The 18663-nt window shown below is 40.7% G+C and overlaps 1 protein-coding gene and 1 non-coding gene across 2 annotated transcripts; one reads left to right on the top strand and one right to left on the bottom strand.

Annotated features, from left to right (window-relative positions):
• Positions 1–384: 384 nt before the first annotated feature.
• trnay-gua lies at positions 385–472 on the bottom strand. The gene is given in 2 exon segments: positions 385–420; positions 436–472. It is a non-coding gene; the product is annotated as a tRNA-Tyr (tRNA).
• An 8415-nt stretch (positions 473–8887) lies between these two features.
• Positions 8888–18636, top strand: LOC117494976 (netrin-4-like). Its single transcript, XM_034146022.1, has 10 exons — positions 8888–9218; positions 9438–9988; positions 12317–12589; positions 13478–13604; positions 13848–14036; positions 15239–15446; positions 15588–15700; positions 15829–15897; positions 16595–16768; positions 17143–18636. The coding sequence occupies exons 1-10, from the start codon at positions 9158–9160 to the stop codon at positions 17283–17285; spliced, it is 1908 nt and encodes a 635-aa protein (XP_034001913.1). The 5' UTR covers positions 8888–9157; the 3' UTR covers positions 17286–18636.
• Positions 18637–18663: the final 27 nt, after the last annotated feature.

The raw sequence follows: 18663 nt of genomic DNA, 5'->3' as shown, positions 1-18663 counted from the left end.
ATTTTAATCAAATGTTGCTTGCCTACATTACAGAATATGACAGCCGCATGCTCGAACTGCATTTTTTCCTATATTTTTCCTAATTCTGTATTTTATATTATCCATAATTAAAATGTTCTGTTAAATCATCACTTTACTTTTAATATAATAATAATAATAATACATGGTATTTGTATAGCGCTTTTCCTAATGCTCAAAGACGCTTACATATATAACTATAATATAGTTATAATAATGCAGTAAACTAAATGACTATAATATAGTCCGTACTATGTTATGGTGATAGTGTCATTAATTGTTTTCGTTTGTTGTGTACATTTTGTATTTCTGTGTCTATCAGTCCACAAACTACGAATAAAACGTTTTATGGGGAAAAAATGGGTCTCCTTCGAGCCGGATTTGAACCAGCGACCTAAGGATTTCAGCTGATTGCCTCTACAGTCCTCCGCTCTACCAACTGAGCTATCGAAGGGACGATGTTGAGGGGAAGCGTGGTACAAATTTTAAAGAGGACAAATTGTGAATTAATGTATCGGTGTTAATGTTCGTAGATCCTTTCAACAAAGCTAACCGCTAACTAAAGCATTCAAATAGACATAATAGCCACGCGCTAATGTAAACTAACACTACCGAACGTCCGCTAGCTAGTTAGTTAGCTAGCTAGCTAGCTAGCCAAAGTAACTTAGGTACTGCCGTTCATTTAGCTTTCAACAAAGATAGTCACTGCGTCGACTGAAACTCTTTGGAAGAAATACATTGGACGTAAGTAGCTAGCGTTGCAAGCAAACCCTCAAAAATAGCGGTAGTTTTAAAGAAAAATACTGATGGCCTAAAGTTAGTAGCTAACAGAGTTAAATGAACGCCCAAGCTAGCTACATGTTATTTACGTTAGTAGGTTACGTGTTCTTACGTTTCGTTTCTCACACAGTTTGCTGAGTTGCACGCCTTTGACCCATCCTATTTTTTAAACAAGTTAAAAAGACATGAAGCTAAACATTGGTACATGACTGGTGCACTTATAAATATGCAGTTTTAATCGTACCTTTGTTGCCCTGTAAACAGAAACACACAGGTAAGCGGTGCTTGCTAAAGATCCACCTCAGGAGTATGCCAACATTTGTACTAGTTCCATGTGTTTAGCCTTAAATTCACACTGGACTACTTGTTTTGCTCTGAAACAATTTATTAACAGGCCTTTTTGCTTACCTGTTAATGCAATACAAACAACAGAGCTTCAATACAGACAATTGTTTGGTATGAATTTAGCTCTTGTGCAACATTGCAACGATATGAATGGATGTATTTTTGTGTATTTGTGCAAATGTTCATTGTGTGCTGGTTTTTACAGTGTTTTTGTCATCCAGTTAACAATAAGAACATTTAAAATTAGGAGGTAGTCTTATTAAAAACTGAAGCCAGGCCAGTAGGCCCAATACCACAAGAGAACTAACTCCCCTTAACAGGTAATTGTCATTGATTATAAGCTTAGATTTCATGTTTAACAACATAATTTGGACGTTTTAGTGACTGTAATCAAACTAAATAACTATAATAAATCAGTCTGGATTGTTTTAAAAGCTGTAGTTACAGAGGTGTGTTCCTGGGGTCAGGCATCAGTTTGAAAAGTGGTAACCAGCAGCCACTCTTATCATCACTGCCATCATTTACAGTGCTATAAACAACAGGAAAAAGCAGACGTACTGTTTTTTAAAATGTTTTTGGAGGATTTTATCTGTGTATATCAGAAACACTGTGTTGTCTATGCATTACTGCTGCAAAGGGGATATTTTAGATGGTTAGCTCTGTAAAGGAAACGTGCATTAAACATTACAGTTACAAGAGTAGATTTCTAATTATAAATAGGAAGGATCTTCAACAAGCTTTGCTACTGCACTTCAAACCTACACAAACTAAATGATACTGTGCATGTCTTAAACTAATACTTTATGTTCATTAAACTCCTTTTGATAGACAGTAGTGGAAGATCTAAGAATTATATTTTAGTTGTGATTCTAGTTTTTTACAGTTTTGTGTATTTTTTTGGGTTGTACAATCAGAAAATGCAGGACAAAAGGCTTCTCTGAAGTGAAAGATTGATATTTGGCCATAAACAGATCAAACATACGAAAAAGACACATTGGACATTTCTGGAAAACAGGCTTATTTTTTGAAGGCAGCTCAGAAATGCTTTATTGAATATCTCAACCAGTGGTTGCGTTAGACTTTTTCGTTGTCTGTCATTTTGACGGACAGGATCGTAACATTTCCGTCATAATCCATTATTACCCGTCATTTTATTTTTCATGTTTTAATGATGAGACATATTTAATATTTATGTTTGGGTACTAAGCAGCAAATGTTCATTCATTCCTTTTTTTTATGATTCATACAGAACTTTTAAGGGCATGGAGAAAAAAAAAGATGAACAGAGACACCGACCGTGCGGTCACTTTTCATGTCGAAACGAATATGAATGATTTATTTTTTCCTTGCCACTTGCTTGTCCCTCTGCTGCTGGCTGAACGTTGTCAGTGTTAGTCTTACTGGCTTGTCCTTCATCCTCCACTGCATCAATCCCTCTTCTTTCACCTCGTTTATCCACACCATCACAATTACTGGGCTTATTAAAAAAGCTTCGGACACTCAGCTGCCGTGACATTTTGCGATTGCTAAAGCCGGTTAAACAACGAGGAAATCAACGAGGTCAAATACAAGACTAGACAATAGCTACTTAATATGCACACACTCGCCACCAACTGGACAGGGGTGTGAATTACTAAATAATAGTTAAAGTAGAGTACAGTAGATCGCCCTCAGTCGACCTGGCCATAAGGATGTAATATAATGTGGGCCGCTGGTGGACATTTTGGCGCTGTTCCGAGTTGTGTTCTAATCTGTCAAAATGACGGACTGCTTTCAGAGTTTTCCGTCATTCTTGGAAAAATTACGTCATAGACGGAAAATATTCGGTTAACGCGACCTCTGATCTCAACATACTATACACTCTTGACATGTCTGCCTGCAGGTAAATCAGTTTTATATTCCTGAATAATCAATGGTGACATTATAATTAGCGACATATTTATCATAGTTTAATGTCCGTGGGATGAGCATTGAGGAGCTTTATGATTTAATTTGTTTGAAAATCCAACAAGCTATATTTTCATGGATAATGACCAAGAGTCACCGCTCAATATCTAACCCTTCTTTCGCAATTTCTACCACTAGGCGGCAGTATTCCCCTATTTTCTTTCTTGAATCAACACGCTTATTATATGCTATTAGATATTTTTTTAATTGAGAAAATCAGCACATTTAGGGTTCAGGTTAAAGAAATGTATTTACTTTTAAAAATATAGTGTGTCCTTGACTTCAGTACCTTGTGAGGGGGTTTGAGTATCAGGACATTATGGTTTTACCTTGGATTGCATGATGTAACGAGTAAATACTAACCCTGCAAGGGGAAATTCAGTTTTCAAACCATCTCACACTGCTATTCCTCACATTGTTACATAACAGCACCAAGCAAGGGGCATACCCCTGCAGAATTAGATTTTAGCATTACTCAATAAACCCATTATACATTAACAAGATCGGGGAAGTACAATCTGAGAAGCTATTGGTATCAGTGAGTGACAGACAAACACCAGTTTTCTGAACACTGCTTTACTTTGTGTGAGTATTTGATGTTTATCTTGAGAGGTTAAGTCAATCAACAGACTAAGATTTCCACATTTAAAACATAGCAACTTTTAAAAACCAAATATGATGCATGTTACAGTGCCACCTACTACCTACCTAGCCCTACAGCTACATGAACATTAAAGCGGTGTGATGCATCAATCATATTTATGTAGTAATATAACAGAGGACCTTTGTGTTTTATGTTAACTCTTACTTTTAATATATATTTTACCGATTACATCTGTCTTTACTTGTAGTGTTTTTTTCTTCCATTTTTCCACTTTGACCTTGTAAAGGATCTGGATTCTTCCAAAACCATTGGGGAAAGCTCAGGGAGATTCAAACCAAAACTCAAGGAGTCTGTTGAGCATAAAAGAGACGAGAAAATTGCTTTCAGCAAGGTTTATTAAAGGCTTCAAATGATAAATAGCAATACTTGCTGTCAGTCTGCTCTGTGCAAATTAAGATATATTCAGCAGGGTCATGCTAGTGAGGCAGCAGACATTCCTCTCATAACACAGGCAGGCTCGAATCTTCTCCATCCCTTACCGAGATTATCATCCTGTCCGCCCCTGCACTGAGAATCCCCTGGGAGCTACTTAACCTCACCTGCCTGAGGTAAAGTCTGAAGGGTAGATCTTCCAGACGCGTTACTATCCATCATAACAGCTTCAACATTAATGTTATCCTCATTCCAGCACCCACAGTCAAATGTTTTATGGCTCTCTTTTTCATTAAAGTGTTTTTAAAAGCACTAAATAAAAACTAAATGGCACAGTCGGTGGAAAAGTAAAGAAGATTTTTTTCTCTCAGCAGTTTTAACTGGGAAAGCCAGAAGGCATCTTCATTATTAACAACAGCCAGCAGGTCTTATATCAGCGTTCCAAGGTCACTGTCAGTCAGATCATCATGGGCCGTCCCATGTGACCAATGATGCTTTTTGTAAGACAGGCGCCTTTCAGTGTTTTACTATCACCATATACAATGGATCACAGTTTCTGATGGCTGTTCAACATGGGCATTTTTAAATGAGACCTACACAATTATGGTCAATTAAGTAATTAAAACATCAATGTGTCCCATCTCCATTCTGCATGCCAATGCAGATTATAACACATGTTATAATGCTGCCATGACAAAAAATGTGGGATGAAAAAAGTATATCTATCTAATCTAATACACTAATTAGTATTTAGTATAATGTTTTGGAGGTAAGTGTACAATAGATTACAATAGTATACTTTTGTATTGATAGGAGCTGTAACTGTTGAGCACTGAGATTATTTTCCTATTTAACATTTCACAAACAACAGGTAAAAGCATATTTTTCTGAAATAGTCTATATGTTTATGAGCACCATCGTATTTTCAGGCAGTGAAAAGAGTTTCCTTTTCATAAATACAATACAACTTTCAAGAATTTCCCAAACCGGGACAAATCATTTCCCAAACTGGCATCAATAAAAGTATATCAATCTAATGTAATTTATTTATGAAACAACATCTACACAGATACAACATTTGGACAGAAAATAAATAGAATTGTGAAGATACATATCGTTTTTAGTAATGTAAAACGATGATACAGGGGAAGCAAGCTAATAGTTAAAAAAACAAATGCATAAAAATGTGATCTTTGATATTAGAAATGTCCACCTGTTTGGCAGTATTTCAGTGTTCACCTGTCAGATACAAACTAATAATGCACACCTGTAGTTTGTACAATGATAACAACCTGATACTCTTCCTCTTGGTCTGTAATACTGTATGTTTTTTTTTGGGTTGCTTTTATTCATGCCATATGTTAGTTGACCTGACACAAGTACAGTTCGCCCTCTGTGGGTTTTCCGTTACCACTCTCATAACACTAAAACATAAAAGTGGGGCACATCCCCCTGCCTGTGCTTCATGAAGGTGAAACGCCCACTGCTCCTTTGTTTCTGTGTCCACTTTAAAACCCAGGCTTGTGCTCAGTCATCTGGTGAGTCTTTCCTGTGCAATAAGCGAGCGTGTCAAAAGGTGACATAAAATATAGAGCATAAACTTCCAGAAGTGTCTGGGTGGAGGGGGTGAGGGGAATGTGTGTTGAGGCATTTACTCGGGGTAAGTAGTATCAAGAGACTTTCTAGTGTAATTGTATAATACAAATACCCAACTGTTGCTGCCAAATAAGTTACATAATGGAAAGAGTTGCATTGTAGGACAAATATTTACATACCGCAGATCCTTTTTCACTTTGGTGTAATTTCAGATTAAACTGTCTGATAAAATGAGGGTGAGCTGAATGTTATGACTAGAAACAAGCAGACAGATAGCAATGATAAACGTCATAGAAATGGAAGCAAAGAGAAAGAAATATAGTGACAGAAGGTGTTTGGAGCCCGCTGTTTATTGCCTATAGCCTGTGGGCAAGGCACCTACCATCCTCGCCTCGCCTGCAGCGTGTCTGGCTTTTTGTCTGGCTTTTACAGGAGAGTAGACACATTAGTTGCAAGGGTTGAGACGGTTCAGTGAGCTGAAGGTACTAGGTGACATGGCAGCATTGGGAGGGGGGGGGATATCCTTTTACAGTCTGGAAATAAAGCAGCACTGGACCCTTGTCAGTCATCTTATTGGGCCATTAGATGTCGAGGCCCCAGCAGCACCACTGAGGTCCAGCAGCAGACTGTAGACAGGCAGGCATAAAGGTAATTTAACATGAGAGTAGTGTTTCATCCCATGTTTTCATTTGGTATTGAATTATCCCCTCTGACTGTACTGTAATGTTTGGCATTATTCAAAGGTTCATAAGCCTCGGCTTGTCCAAGCATTGAATATGATTATGGCAATAACTCAGTTTTTTTATTGACAAAGAGAACAGTAATTTCTTCTTAAATGAAGCTACAACCAGCAGCCTGTTAGCCTAGCTTAGCAAAAAGACAGGAATCAGCTAGCCTGGTACTGTAAAGTAACAGAATCCACCTTCAAGCTCTTCAAAAGCTCACTTATTAGATGCTACATACAGTATCTTACTTGTTTAGTTATACAAAAGCTGAAGTGTGAGAACAACACATTGGCGTTTTCTGGGGGGGTTAGGTATAATAATAATAATAATAATAAATTATATTTATATAGCGCTTTTCTACAATTCAAAGACGCTTAATATATAATGCTAATATATAATGCTAATATAATAATAATATATAATATTAGTATAGGCCTTTTTGTTTGCTGGTTGCAGTGACCTCCTGTTTTCTCAGCTGACAGGAATCCTGAAAGTGAGGGTGTGCAACAACAACAAAAGTTTGGCACATTTTATAATATGCTATTTGTATGGATTAAACAAACAAGTTATAATTGTGTTAATCAGTTAGTTTTAGAGTTGTTGTTTGATTTTATTACTAATGGACAGCGCAACGTTTTCCCCCTGGTAACAGCCTTTGTGCTGAACTAACCTAATCCCATGCTGGCTGTATGTAGCAGAGTAAAATGATGAACAGCTGGTCTTAAAGAGAGTTAAGGAATTTGTTTGTCATGTGTGTTGCTTTCATCCTGCCAGGGGAATACACCACAGACTGGCTGAGATTAGACATCCTTCCTCTGAAGCATTTTTCACGGTGACTCCTGGGATTTTAGGATCTAAAAACATGCAAGTGATGTACAAAGACCTTTGCCCCGGCGGATCATCTGGAGACAACCAAAATAACCCATGCAAATCTAAAGACATACAGACATGAACCCTGTTTGGAACAGAACAGGCCGTCACTGACGGGACTAGCAGTATTCAAGGAATGTCCTGATCCGGGACACCTCAGGGAGGAGACTGAGGAAGCCCCCCCTTCTCCTACTTTAACATATACACACATATGAGAGGATGATACATGTGACAGGCCATGTTCACATGTGAGAACAGATTACTCCTGACCTCATGTATTCAGAGGTGATGCATATTCTCAGTGACACCTTTCCCTTTTCATCTTCACTCAACAGCCTGTCCTGTCTTTAGCTGTCTACGCTCTAAAGTTTTTACATGGTATCAAATTATTGTTGTACATAACAAGCCACTGGCAAACTACCTGTTGTATCACATGACCTTTTCTTTCTTCTTGATACATCTCTTTTGACACAATGAGGTGATGTCACTGTTTGAGTTTAAAAAAAATGGTGTGCAACTTGATGATTATTGGGGTCAAGGGTTGTGCGACCCCTCAGGTCTCGGGCTGCTGTCTGTTTGACGGGGCAGGTAAAGCGAGGTTAATGAGTGGCAGTTAGAAATAAGTGATATGTGGCAGGAATGCATCACAATCACATACTTGTCGGTCAGCACTCAAGAGCCTGGGTGGTTTGTGGAGGCAATCTAAATGTCTCCCTTATTGTTTTAAACCAGTGATTGTCTACTTTAAATATGACAACAACCAACTTTATCATTATGGATTGAGAAAGAATACAAGTTAATAATGTCCTGGTGTTAAAAATACTTATTTCATTTCATTTCAAACCTTTATTTATCCAGGTGTATCCCATTGAGATCATTGATCTCTTTTTCAAGGGAGACCTGCTCAAGTAGGTTCCACATGAAACATTAAAAACATAAACAGAACAACAAAAAGGACATCATACAGCATCATTACAGGGATTACAATTTACATAACTATCCACATGAACAGGTACCAACAGCTTCCGTTTGAGTAGCATCCAACCGAGCTTTAAAAACATTTAGTGGCACCAGATTGCTCAGTTTCCATTTCAATTGCAGACTATTCCAGGACAGTGGAGCTGCGCATCTAAATGCTATCTTCCCTAAGACAGTCCTAGCAGTTGGCACATTTAATAAAACCACAGCATGCGATCTCAGGCAGTCGCCACTTACAATTCGCCGTGAGATCAGGGAGCAGATGTAGGATGGAAGTTTCCCTAACATGGCTTTGTATATAAAAATGTACCAGTGACTGAGCCTCCGTACAGTTATTATAAATACATTTATTAGTTTGAGGCTAATTAAAATGATCATTTTGTTGAGGGTGATGACAAAGTGTTTACATATCATTATCATAATCAAAACATCCACTTTAAACTGCATGTATTGTATGCAAAGAAGTCTTTAAAAGTTTGCATATTGCTCCTTTTTTGAATTTGGGGAACCAGTGTGGGCGGGGTCTGGGAGAAGACAAGAGGAGGAAGGCGGTGCTAACCTCTTCATATTCCCAAATGTCAATGAACTAGCCACAGCAAATTGAACCCTGAAGTGCATGGGCTGAAATCATTTGAGTGTAATGACTGCAGTTAAATCTAACGAGGCGTTTCAACACCATGAAAGAGAGATGAAAGCTAAATTCTGCTGAGTTTGTTTTACTTCCGTAAGCGTTTGGCAGTAGATATTTATCGAAAAGGAACATGTTGGATTATTAACGACTGGATATCTTTGGATCAAGCTGTTGAGTACGCCTTCTTACACGACAGGTGATTTTGTGTGAAAGTACAACAAACTCTCCAGGATGAGACTGTGGACTTTACTTGTCATTTTCCCGATGTGCGCATCCTCTCCTCTGCCAGCCGGTGAGTTTGAGACTTTTACGCACGCACTTTCTGAATGTGTTAAAAACAAGCATTGCCCGTGCTAATCTGGGAAAGGTTGTATCCACGTGCCTAACAGCATCATATGAGCAAGAAAGGGAGTTGAGGAAAGCAGGAACTGAACTCGCAACATGTTCAACAGTAATTGTCTTTAACCTGACTCAAATGTTACTCTATTGAACGTCTCTTTTCCCCTTACAGAAGTGTCTAAATCAAAAGCTGTGGAGAGCCGCTGCTCCGGCCGAGCCTGTAACCCGCGCATGGGCAGCTTGGCGCAGGGCAGAGTCCTGAGCACCCAGTCGGTGTGCGGCTCCAACTCCTCGGAGCCCTACTGTGTCTACAGAGAGACTGCCTCCCCCCGGAGCAGGGAGTCATGCTCGCCAGCAAAATGCAGCAAGTGCAACTCCGCCATCCCCGGCCAGGCGCACCCTCCCTCCGCCATGAGCGACTCCTCGTTCCGCTTCCCGGACACCTGGTGGCAGTCTGCAGAGGGGGTGAAGGAGGAGATGCTCCAGCTGGATCTGGAGACGGAATTCCTCCTCACCCATCTCATCCTGGTGTTCCGCTCCCCCCGCCCCGCTGCTATGGTGCTGGAGCGATCCCAAGACCATGGGCACACGTGGAGGGCCCTCAGGTACTTTGCCAGGGACTGCGAGGAGATGTTTGGCCTGGCAGAGGGGTCGTCAGTAGGGGAGAGTGGAGCAACTTGCACCTCCAAGTATTCAGGAGCATTCCCTTGCACCAGAGGAGAGGTGAGTGCAGCTCAGTGAGAGGTTTAGACACATTGCATGGGTTGGAAAGTGGTGTGAGAATGAGAGGGGTATGGCAGGGGGCCATATACAAATAAATACTACTGCTGCATGTAACATAAAAAGAAGAAAGCAATAACAAAAAATATGTTGTTTTACCGAGTAATAGGTACATCACTTCACTGGAAACAAACCATGATGTGCATTGTTGGGATTTTCTATGTTCTCCCTGCTTAAGTGCTTTTGACAGCTCAGGGAAAAAAAGGAGCTGGAAAATTACATTCCTTCACATCTTTACTTTAAAGTTATGATGCAAATCTGACCTGTAGATCCACCTCTTGGGAAGCATTGAACAAAAATACTGTTGGTGGTATTTCCATCCCAAAATCCATCACTTTTTCAAATGCATTATAAAGTAAGAATGCAGAGTTATTTAACAATCACATAATTTATATAACAGTTCACTGGCAAATTATGTTTAGGGGTCGACTTGCATAGACAATGGTGTCTGATCCGTTAGATATACTTTAAATGACTGAAATGAATATTGCTTCTTCATTTCTTTCCAATGTTTGAGTGAATAATCAAAGTGATGTTTATTGCGAGTCCCACTGTTACACATTACATCAGAGAAAAAGCTCTCCACATTCACAAAAACAAAACTTGATTTATGTTGATTGTTGTTATTTTAAATTAGCAGAATTGTGAAAACAAACTATGATCATATTGCCAGAATTTATTTCCACAAAAGGTTTGTCTAAGACAAAATACAGAAGATTGACCTCCCAGCCATAATCTTAACTGAATGAAGACTCCATTAGTAATACACTTAGGTCAGGGGCCATTTATAGGTCACCTCTGTGTGAGCAGGATGCGGTCACTCAATACTGGATTGTGAGTTTCTTCCTGATATCGGAGTGACCTCACTGAAAATGCTGCCAGAGATTCCCTCAGCACTTCTCAGCAACAACACTCACCATCTGCCCTGCTCTTGTTGTCAATTTATTGCCACATCGATTTACTTTAATCTGATATCACACAACACTGAACAAACAATAGCTTTATAAACTGACCTCCTCTGATATGTTCTTTTGTTAGGCCCGTTCTTTAAGCCACAAACTCTTTTGACATGCAAGGCTATAAGATAAATTCATCTTTACCTCTAATGCATTTTTGACGCACCACAGATGGTGTAAAAGCGAGACTCTCACTGGATACTAAAGATTTGTTTTGCTCCAAAGAGCCTCAGACCACGCTGGGAGGTTCTGGTTGAACGTCTGAATGAATGCTGTACTGTGTATGGCTTTGACTGATCTCATAATTGCAGTGTGTTTGCATCAAGTATGTGTCTTGCTACAGTATGTCAGCTCTCTTGTGTAAGCCTTTTTATAATTAGTGTCTCTGTTGCACAACAGACAAAGACATCACAAAATGTTGTGTGAAAATGTAGAGTTTGACATGAAGTAACCCTTCAGACATCGTATACTTAGCTTTAACTCTCTGCTTGCAGTAATGAGCTGAATGATACACATTCAGATTGGTAATTTGCAGTTATTTTAGGCTACAGTAGATCTAGTTGTTTACATCTTTAGGTACCACTAACCATATGATGTCATTATACAACATGAGTTTGTGCTATTGCAGAAGTATGTCTCTTGTGTATAATTCAAACAATGTAGGATGTATACATGGACTATTGGTGGCACTGACTTACTGATATATGTCACAGTTCAATTTAATAGAATAAATTAAGGATAAAAAGCTATTGGTTTTTAATTCTTAAAAACTGTTTTCTTTTCTGCCTCTACTGAAACACAGGACTGCTGAGATTATTTATATTAAACCGGAGGTATTGAGTACATGGTTTGTCCATACTGATGTATTTATACATATCCACATTTGCTTTCTGCTTTCGATTTGAACCCTTTAAAATTCCTAACTCAATCCTTATTGTGTGTCTGACAGTTTTTTTTCATTCCTGATGTTGCGATGAAGGGGTCATGTGCATATTTTCATAAACAGACGGAGAGGACGTATCTGAAAGATCAACATTCATCTAAACTTAACAAGATAGAACAAGAACCATTTGTCAATGTTTGGTTTGGAGCGAGTCTGATTTTCTTAGAAGAGCATTTTTCTGATAAGCATGAAAGGCGAACCAGATTGATGCCTGTTTTTTATTATGCAGGCGGAGAAAAGAGAGAAACTGCCATAATTTATGTTTAGTCATGGTCTGTCAGTGTCTCTAAGGTCAACTGTTTCACATGTTAGGGAGGCTTGAACAAGTGGAGTAAAACAGATTTTGAGTTTTCTCTTTCCTTTAATCCCCAGGTGATCTACAGAGCGCTGTCTCCCTGGGACTCGGTGGACCCGTATGGACCCGCCGCCCAGGACCAGCTCATGATCACCAACCTGCGCGTCCGCCTGCTGCAGCGCCAGCAGTGTCCCTGCCAGGCCAAACACCCTGGAGCCGCCCTCCTCCCCACAGACCACTATGCCATCTATGATTTTATTGTCAAAGGCAGTTGTCTTTGTAATGGACACGCTGACCACTGTGTACCAGCCGAGGGCTACCAACGCACTAAACAGAAGACCAACAACATGGTGAGCGATTCTCAGCTGGATTATGTGAAAATACAGCCTGCAGGTGCACAAAACTCAACCTGCTGCTGTGTTGTTAAAACTTACCGAGATATTTTGCTACCCTGACGTCCGTCGGTGGTTTAATTTTGTCTCCATTTTATTTGTTTATGTGGTGAGATTGCGAGTCCAGGGTTTAAGGTTTTGTTCCCACCACTCCCTTGTTACTCAGCTGTGTGCTGGTATGTGCCACTGAAGCTGGAGGCTGCAGTGAAGCCTGGATATCAGGCCCCGGCTTTACCTACCATTACAGGGATTTAAGGATGTGGAAACCTTAATTATGGTATTCAGGCTAATGCTTAAACCACCAAAGTCTCGGTCGAGTTAGTCTCTTTACTGTAAATGGAAAATAGAAGCACTAGTTTAATTCCAACACAGTTTAATGGGGTGTAGACATGTTAACTGTAAATGTTGGTATGTTGAAACACTTAAGAAGTATTACGCACATCACATTAGGGGCAAGGCTTCAGGAAATCAGCCTCAATGAAAAGAGTAATGCTGACTATAGACAAAAAAATGAATCAAAATCAGTCAGATCCATGTCAAGCTTAAATGTTTTTAAAAGCTTATCACAGCTATATATTCATTTAGAGGCTGATGAAAGACTCATGATTAACCATCCAACCTGCCCAGAGTAAAAAACACCTCAAACAATTGACAGTTAAAGAAAAACACATTGAAAACTCTTGAAATCCCAAAGAATACAGTACAATATGAGACAGTGTAAAGTATGTTGCAATACTCTTTAGGCAGTGTCTCTGAAGCACATTAAAAACACTATGTGAATAGTTAAAAGATGGATGCAGATACAATGAAATAACCATGTTTCTGTGTGTGTTGTTTTCCTGGCAGGTCCATGGCAAGTGTGTGTGCAGACACAATACGGCCGGGCAGCACTGCGAGCGCTGCGCCCCACTCTACAATGACCAGCCCTGGCAGGCTGCCAACGGCATCACAGGGACACCGCATGAGTGCCAGAGTGAGTGATGGGGCAGGAGAGTCAAATGCAGAGTAGGACACACAGCATGTAGACGTATCTCCAAGATGAATTTAGCCTCATAAATCAGAGGTTGCCTTTTAGACGCTCATGCATAACAGAGCCTCTATATTTAATGTAAGCCCATGTAAAAGTCATCATTGATATCACCGGGGCTTGGAGACGTCAGCCAAGCAAAGAAAAACATCCGTGTGTGTTTAATTAAACATGTCCATCTCTTCCTAGAGTGCAAGTGTAACAGCCAGGCCAAGAGCTGTCACTTCAGTCGGGGATTGTGGTTGGCTACAGGACGGCGCAGTGGGGGGGTGTGTGACGACTGCCGCCACAACACAGCGGGCCGGCACTGCCAGAACTGTGCGAAGGGCTTCTTTAGAGACCCCAGCCGACCAAAAACGGCCCCTGACTCCTGCAAAGGTATGGCCCTTAAATCTTTTTCTTCAGAGTGTAGCCTTTTTCTTCCTTAAAGCATAACTCTTCTGGATGAATGCCAGCAGAGAATTCCAATTAAGAGGGGGAGCCTTTGATATTTTGAGGGCAGTAATGGAGATTTGATTTTTCTTTTGACCCTTCAGATTAAAGCAGATTTATCTCTTGATAAGGGCATTTTACCCCGGCACCTTTCTGAGTCACTGCCTTCCCGGTGATGAGATCGTAAGATGACTCTATTGCGCTCCTAAGCAGGAATGACGGAGACCGCACTGTCTTGGAATGTGACTGTAATTGCAAACAATGGAGGAATTTCCCATGGACCATGCGAGCACATTTTTCCCATTCTTGCCCTTTCCCCCCGCCAAGCATGCCGAAGCATTTTTAAGAACAAACAAGCCATTTTTGGAAACAGATGAAGCAAGTCTGTAACAAAATCAATCTGTCATCACAAGGGACCATCAGGCGGCAGGTCGGACAGTGTGGAGTGGGAATGATTTACTGTTTGTTTTTGCTGCAGCTGCTTAAAGCATGTTGAATACACACTCGCAGCTTGCTGCTTGCAACCGGAGGATTATAAAATACAGTTAACCTGAAGAATGGGTAGATGTAGTTAATCCATAATGGAAAAAATTACCCTTTCTGTTTGCCTAAAAATGAATAGATTTACTAAGTTATCTGAATGGGTGTCCTTTATTGGACAGACACAGCCACATTTTATAGAGTTAACTAACCGCTAACAATGAGCTGATGTCCACTTCTACAAACAAAAATAAAAGGTTGCTTGGTGTCCGTCACAAAGTATTGTACATTTTTTGTGTCGATATTACAACTCTGTTACCATGCATCCCTCTGTTAATGTATAACGTTCACGAAAATGGTATAACATGCACATAAAAAGAGGATAATGAGAAGGAGAGGGTTTCAATTCAGACTGCCCCCTTATTGCACACCTTTATTACTCCCTGTAACTGCAAGTTTATTTGACTGGTGAAATGTTCTCAACTATCTTCGAAATACAAAGAAAAAACAGTTGCCATGGGAGTTCACTGTGTTCACTCTGAGTGTGTTTGTGCTTTCAAGTAGGCTCACCCTTTACATACATGGAAGCTCATACAGAGTGCCAGAAAAGGAGACTCATGTTTTGACCCACAAATGAAATGTTAACATGCTATTGTTCTCCTCTGCAGCCTGCTCCTGCCACCCTGTGGGCTCCGTCCTCTCTGGAGGTAGCACTCTGTGTAACCCTAGCAGCGGGGAGTGCACTTGTAAGCCCGGTGTCGGAGGCCCACGCTGTGACAGCTGCATGCTGGGATACTGGGGGCTCCATGAATACGGCTGCCGTCCATGTGAATGCACGGGGGATTGTGACCCCTACACCGGGGACTGCATTCCTGGGTGAGAGCCAAGACTTTAATACCATATCCATATGTATTTGTACTTGGATTAATTGATGTATGGTGTAGAGGTGGAGTGCATTCTGGATGTTTAACACTGAGTGGAGCCCTGCCTCTGACTGGTTTTACCTCTGCGGCACAGCTCAGATGTGGAGGTCTTCTATACAGCCACCGGCCACATGGGACACAGCAGCAATAATAGTGAGACGGCACTCTTTAGGGTAGAGGAGCTTTTCTCTGCACTGCACCACTCTGGTGAGTCACAGGTCAAATCACACGTAATGCACGGCACACTCATCAGCCCACACAGACACAATGCAGCTGCTTTGATCTTCAAATCCATACATTATGATGATCTCATTAATCATGTGTCATTTTTACAGAGAAATGCGAGTGTGTCGAAGTCACCCTGGGCAGCCCTAAACTCTTCTGTGCTGCGGAGTATGACTATGGTATGTGCTATATGACAAAGGAAATAATTAAGAATTTAGACTGGGGAAGGTGGGTGAGACCTTTCAACCATACGAGTCTGGTTGTTTAAAACCCAAAAAATGTATCTAAAATAAATGTTTCAGTTTAATTTTATATTTTTATTGTTTAGCATTCAGTGCCACTGTCAGTTCTAAAAAACAGACGATAACAGAATACCAACCTAGAGGCTTCAAGAAGGTAGCTCAAAAACCAAAATCCCTTTTACCTACGTCCACTTCTTGTTTACAGTCTACATTATCTCATCCTTATTGATCCAATTACAGAAACATTGATTTCTATTGGTAGTTGTTGAAAACTATTCAGGGAACCTTTTATTTAAAGTTAGAAAAATGATGCGTTGCTTCTCAAGGTCAAAATTGATGCGTGATCAATGCTGGATCATACAACACTTATGTTGCAACTCTAGTTCATATTTTCCTTTGAATCTACCAGACTTGCATCCTTTAGATGTAATGCCCCTTATCTAAAATGTGCAGGCTGTCAAAAATCAGCAGTCTCCACGACCAAAGTAGAAAAATGTCTGGCAGCGCTCCTTATGACTAATAAACTGATTTGGATGTGTAAAATTGAGTTCCCCTTTAACCTTTTGAAATGAGTGAAAATTATATTTCGTACTTGTTAGACTGCCCATTTATTTATTTGTTTTTGTCTTGACAGTCCTGGTGGTGAAGGTAATGTCCGCTCACGATAAAGGCTCCCATGCAGAGGTGGAGGTCAAGGTCAAGAAGGTCTTGTACCAGAACCCTCAGATGAAGCTCCAGAGGGGAAGCGTCACCCTCTACCCGGAGTCCTGGACCACCCACGGCTGTACCTGTCCCCTCCTCAACCCAGGTCAGCTGCAGCCACTTCCAATAAAACACTTTTTGCTCAGAATGCAGAAGCTTTGTGCCGAATAGAGGATCTTTGTCTATGCTCATCGAGGGTTTGAGCGGGTGCCAACGTCCTTGCATCACTCATTTAGATTGGACAATTACAGTTTAAAGATTAGAGCCACCTCTCCCTTATGAGACTATTTCACATCTAACACTTTCACAATAATCATTTCTGGCAACTATATCCAAGCCATCCACATCAGCAAAGTGTTTAACCATTTTTTTGAAATAGTTTTACAATGTTGTGCCCTCTTTTTGCACAATGTGATTTGTCTCCTGTTCAGTGTATCTTAGTTAAAGCTCATTAAAGCTCATACTCTGTCTCTCCTCCAGATTCTGAGTATGTAGTGGCTGGTCATGAGGACTGGAAGACGGGCCGACTGATGATCAACACAAAGAGCTTGGTTAAACCGTGGAAAGCAACCCTGGGACGCAAAATCCTCCACATCCTCGGAAAATACTGCGGCCGTCGGTAGAACTGCAGTGGGATGGAGACAGTGAGGATAATCTGCGACATACGGTGTGCAGAATGAACAGAGGGACTGTTCCAATTAGGCATTACTTTGACACTAAATTGAAAGCAAACAAAACTCCATGCCTACTACAGGGGGTTTCACAGTTTCTTCTGTTTCTAAAGGGGAGTTCAAAGCCCCGAGAAACAGCTACAACGCCAAAGTGCCTGTGGTAGAAATCAGCACATACCTCACCAGACTACAGTCACCTAAGAGTCAAAGAGAACAAAGCAAGCCATAAAGACTTTCACCTTAACAAAGACAACGTGTTTTATTACTGTATTATATTTTTCCAGGTTATTTAATTAACAGTAAGCGTGTTTAAAAACTCAATTACACTTTATTTCCGGGCCAGTGTTGCTGTCAGAATTGATGAGTCAGTCATGCCCTCCTGTATCAATTCAATTTAGAGCTGTTTACTCTGATATCTTGCAAAGGCGCCGACTGAATTATCTTTGTCGCCTCACTGTTATTGGCGATAAATCATGAATGAAGTCAACACCAGATTGTGTGTGGATGTGCTCGATGTCCTTGGCAGGAGTCTGGGACTGTGCAGGTCAGAACAAGTAAATCCTGGATGAGGGGAGAGGATGAAAAAACATTAAAGGAATCAGGCGGCTTAATCTGAGCGGCTCTGCTCTGGCAAACTTGCCCGACTGCTGTCTGACAAGAGCGACACACACTCCGCTCCACCCTCTCCTGTCTGGAGTACATGCAGCCGGCTAACACTCTGGATTTAGTTTGCTCTCTCAGCAGGTTCGGTTACAAGAGTGTGTGATTGTCAGGTTGCTTCAGTCAGACTTTATTCTGTGAGGATTTTCTCCTCTCCTACTTCCATTTGAGGATTCACTTCAGATGGACTCTCTGAACCAATGTGTGTGTGTGAGAAAGCAAACTCACACTCTTTAAGCATTTCTCCTCCTGTGACTTCCTCTGCTCCTAGATAAATGTGTATTAAAAGCCTGGGTATTCATTGACATCACAGTTCATCAGATGCAGAGTCCACAGGCCATTTTTTGAGCCAGGCCCAGTTAAGAATAGGTCGGGTCCGCTGTCTCCAAGGAGAAGGACAAACTCTGTGAGGAGACATGAAGCATTCCTCAAACATGACATCAACGCCGTGTCCTTGTCCCAAAGACTTGACCAAAATAAGAGAAATGGGCTGGAGATTTCCTTGTAAAGGACAAAGTGGTGATTCAGGGGGCATGAATGTACTTTGCTGTTAATGTGATATTTGTAATGCGCTTCCTGTTTGTTATGTTATTTTTTTTCCCTCTAAGCTGCATAAATAACACATCAGTGTGCTCATTCTTAATGCTTCTGGGAAAAAGTGTGTTTTACT

Source organism: Trematomus bernacchii, unplaced genomic scaffold, assembly GCF_902827165.1.
Source record: "Trematomus bernacchii unplaced genomic scaffold, fTreBer1.1, whole genome shotgun sequence".
NCBI lineage: Eukaryota > Metazoa > Chordata > Actinopteri > Perciformes > Nototheniidae > Trematomus > Trematomus bernacchii.
Note: the sequence above shows the minus strand (reverse complement) of the source record. Positions and strands in the feature narration are given on the sequence as shown.

Excerpts from the sequence above, each read along its gene's own strand:
- LOC117494976 (XM_034146022.1), top strand. The coding sequence starts at position 9,158 with ATGAGACTGTGGACTTTACTTGTCATTTTCCCGATGTGCGCATCCTCT. Across the intron at positions 9,989-12,316 it reads TCCCTTGCACCAGAGGAGAG|GTGATCTACAGAGCGCTGTC; the intron begins GTGAGTGCAGCT and ends TTTAATCCCCAG. Across the intron at positions 16,769-17,142 it reads CTGTCCCCTCCTCAACCCAG|ATTCTGAGTATGTAGTGGCT; the intron begins GTCAGCTGCAGC and ends TCTCTCCTCCAG.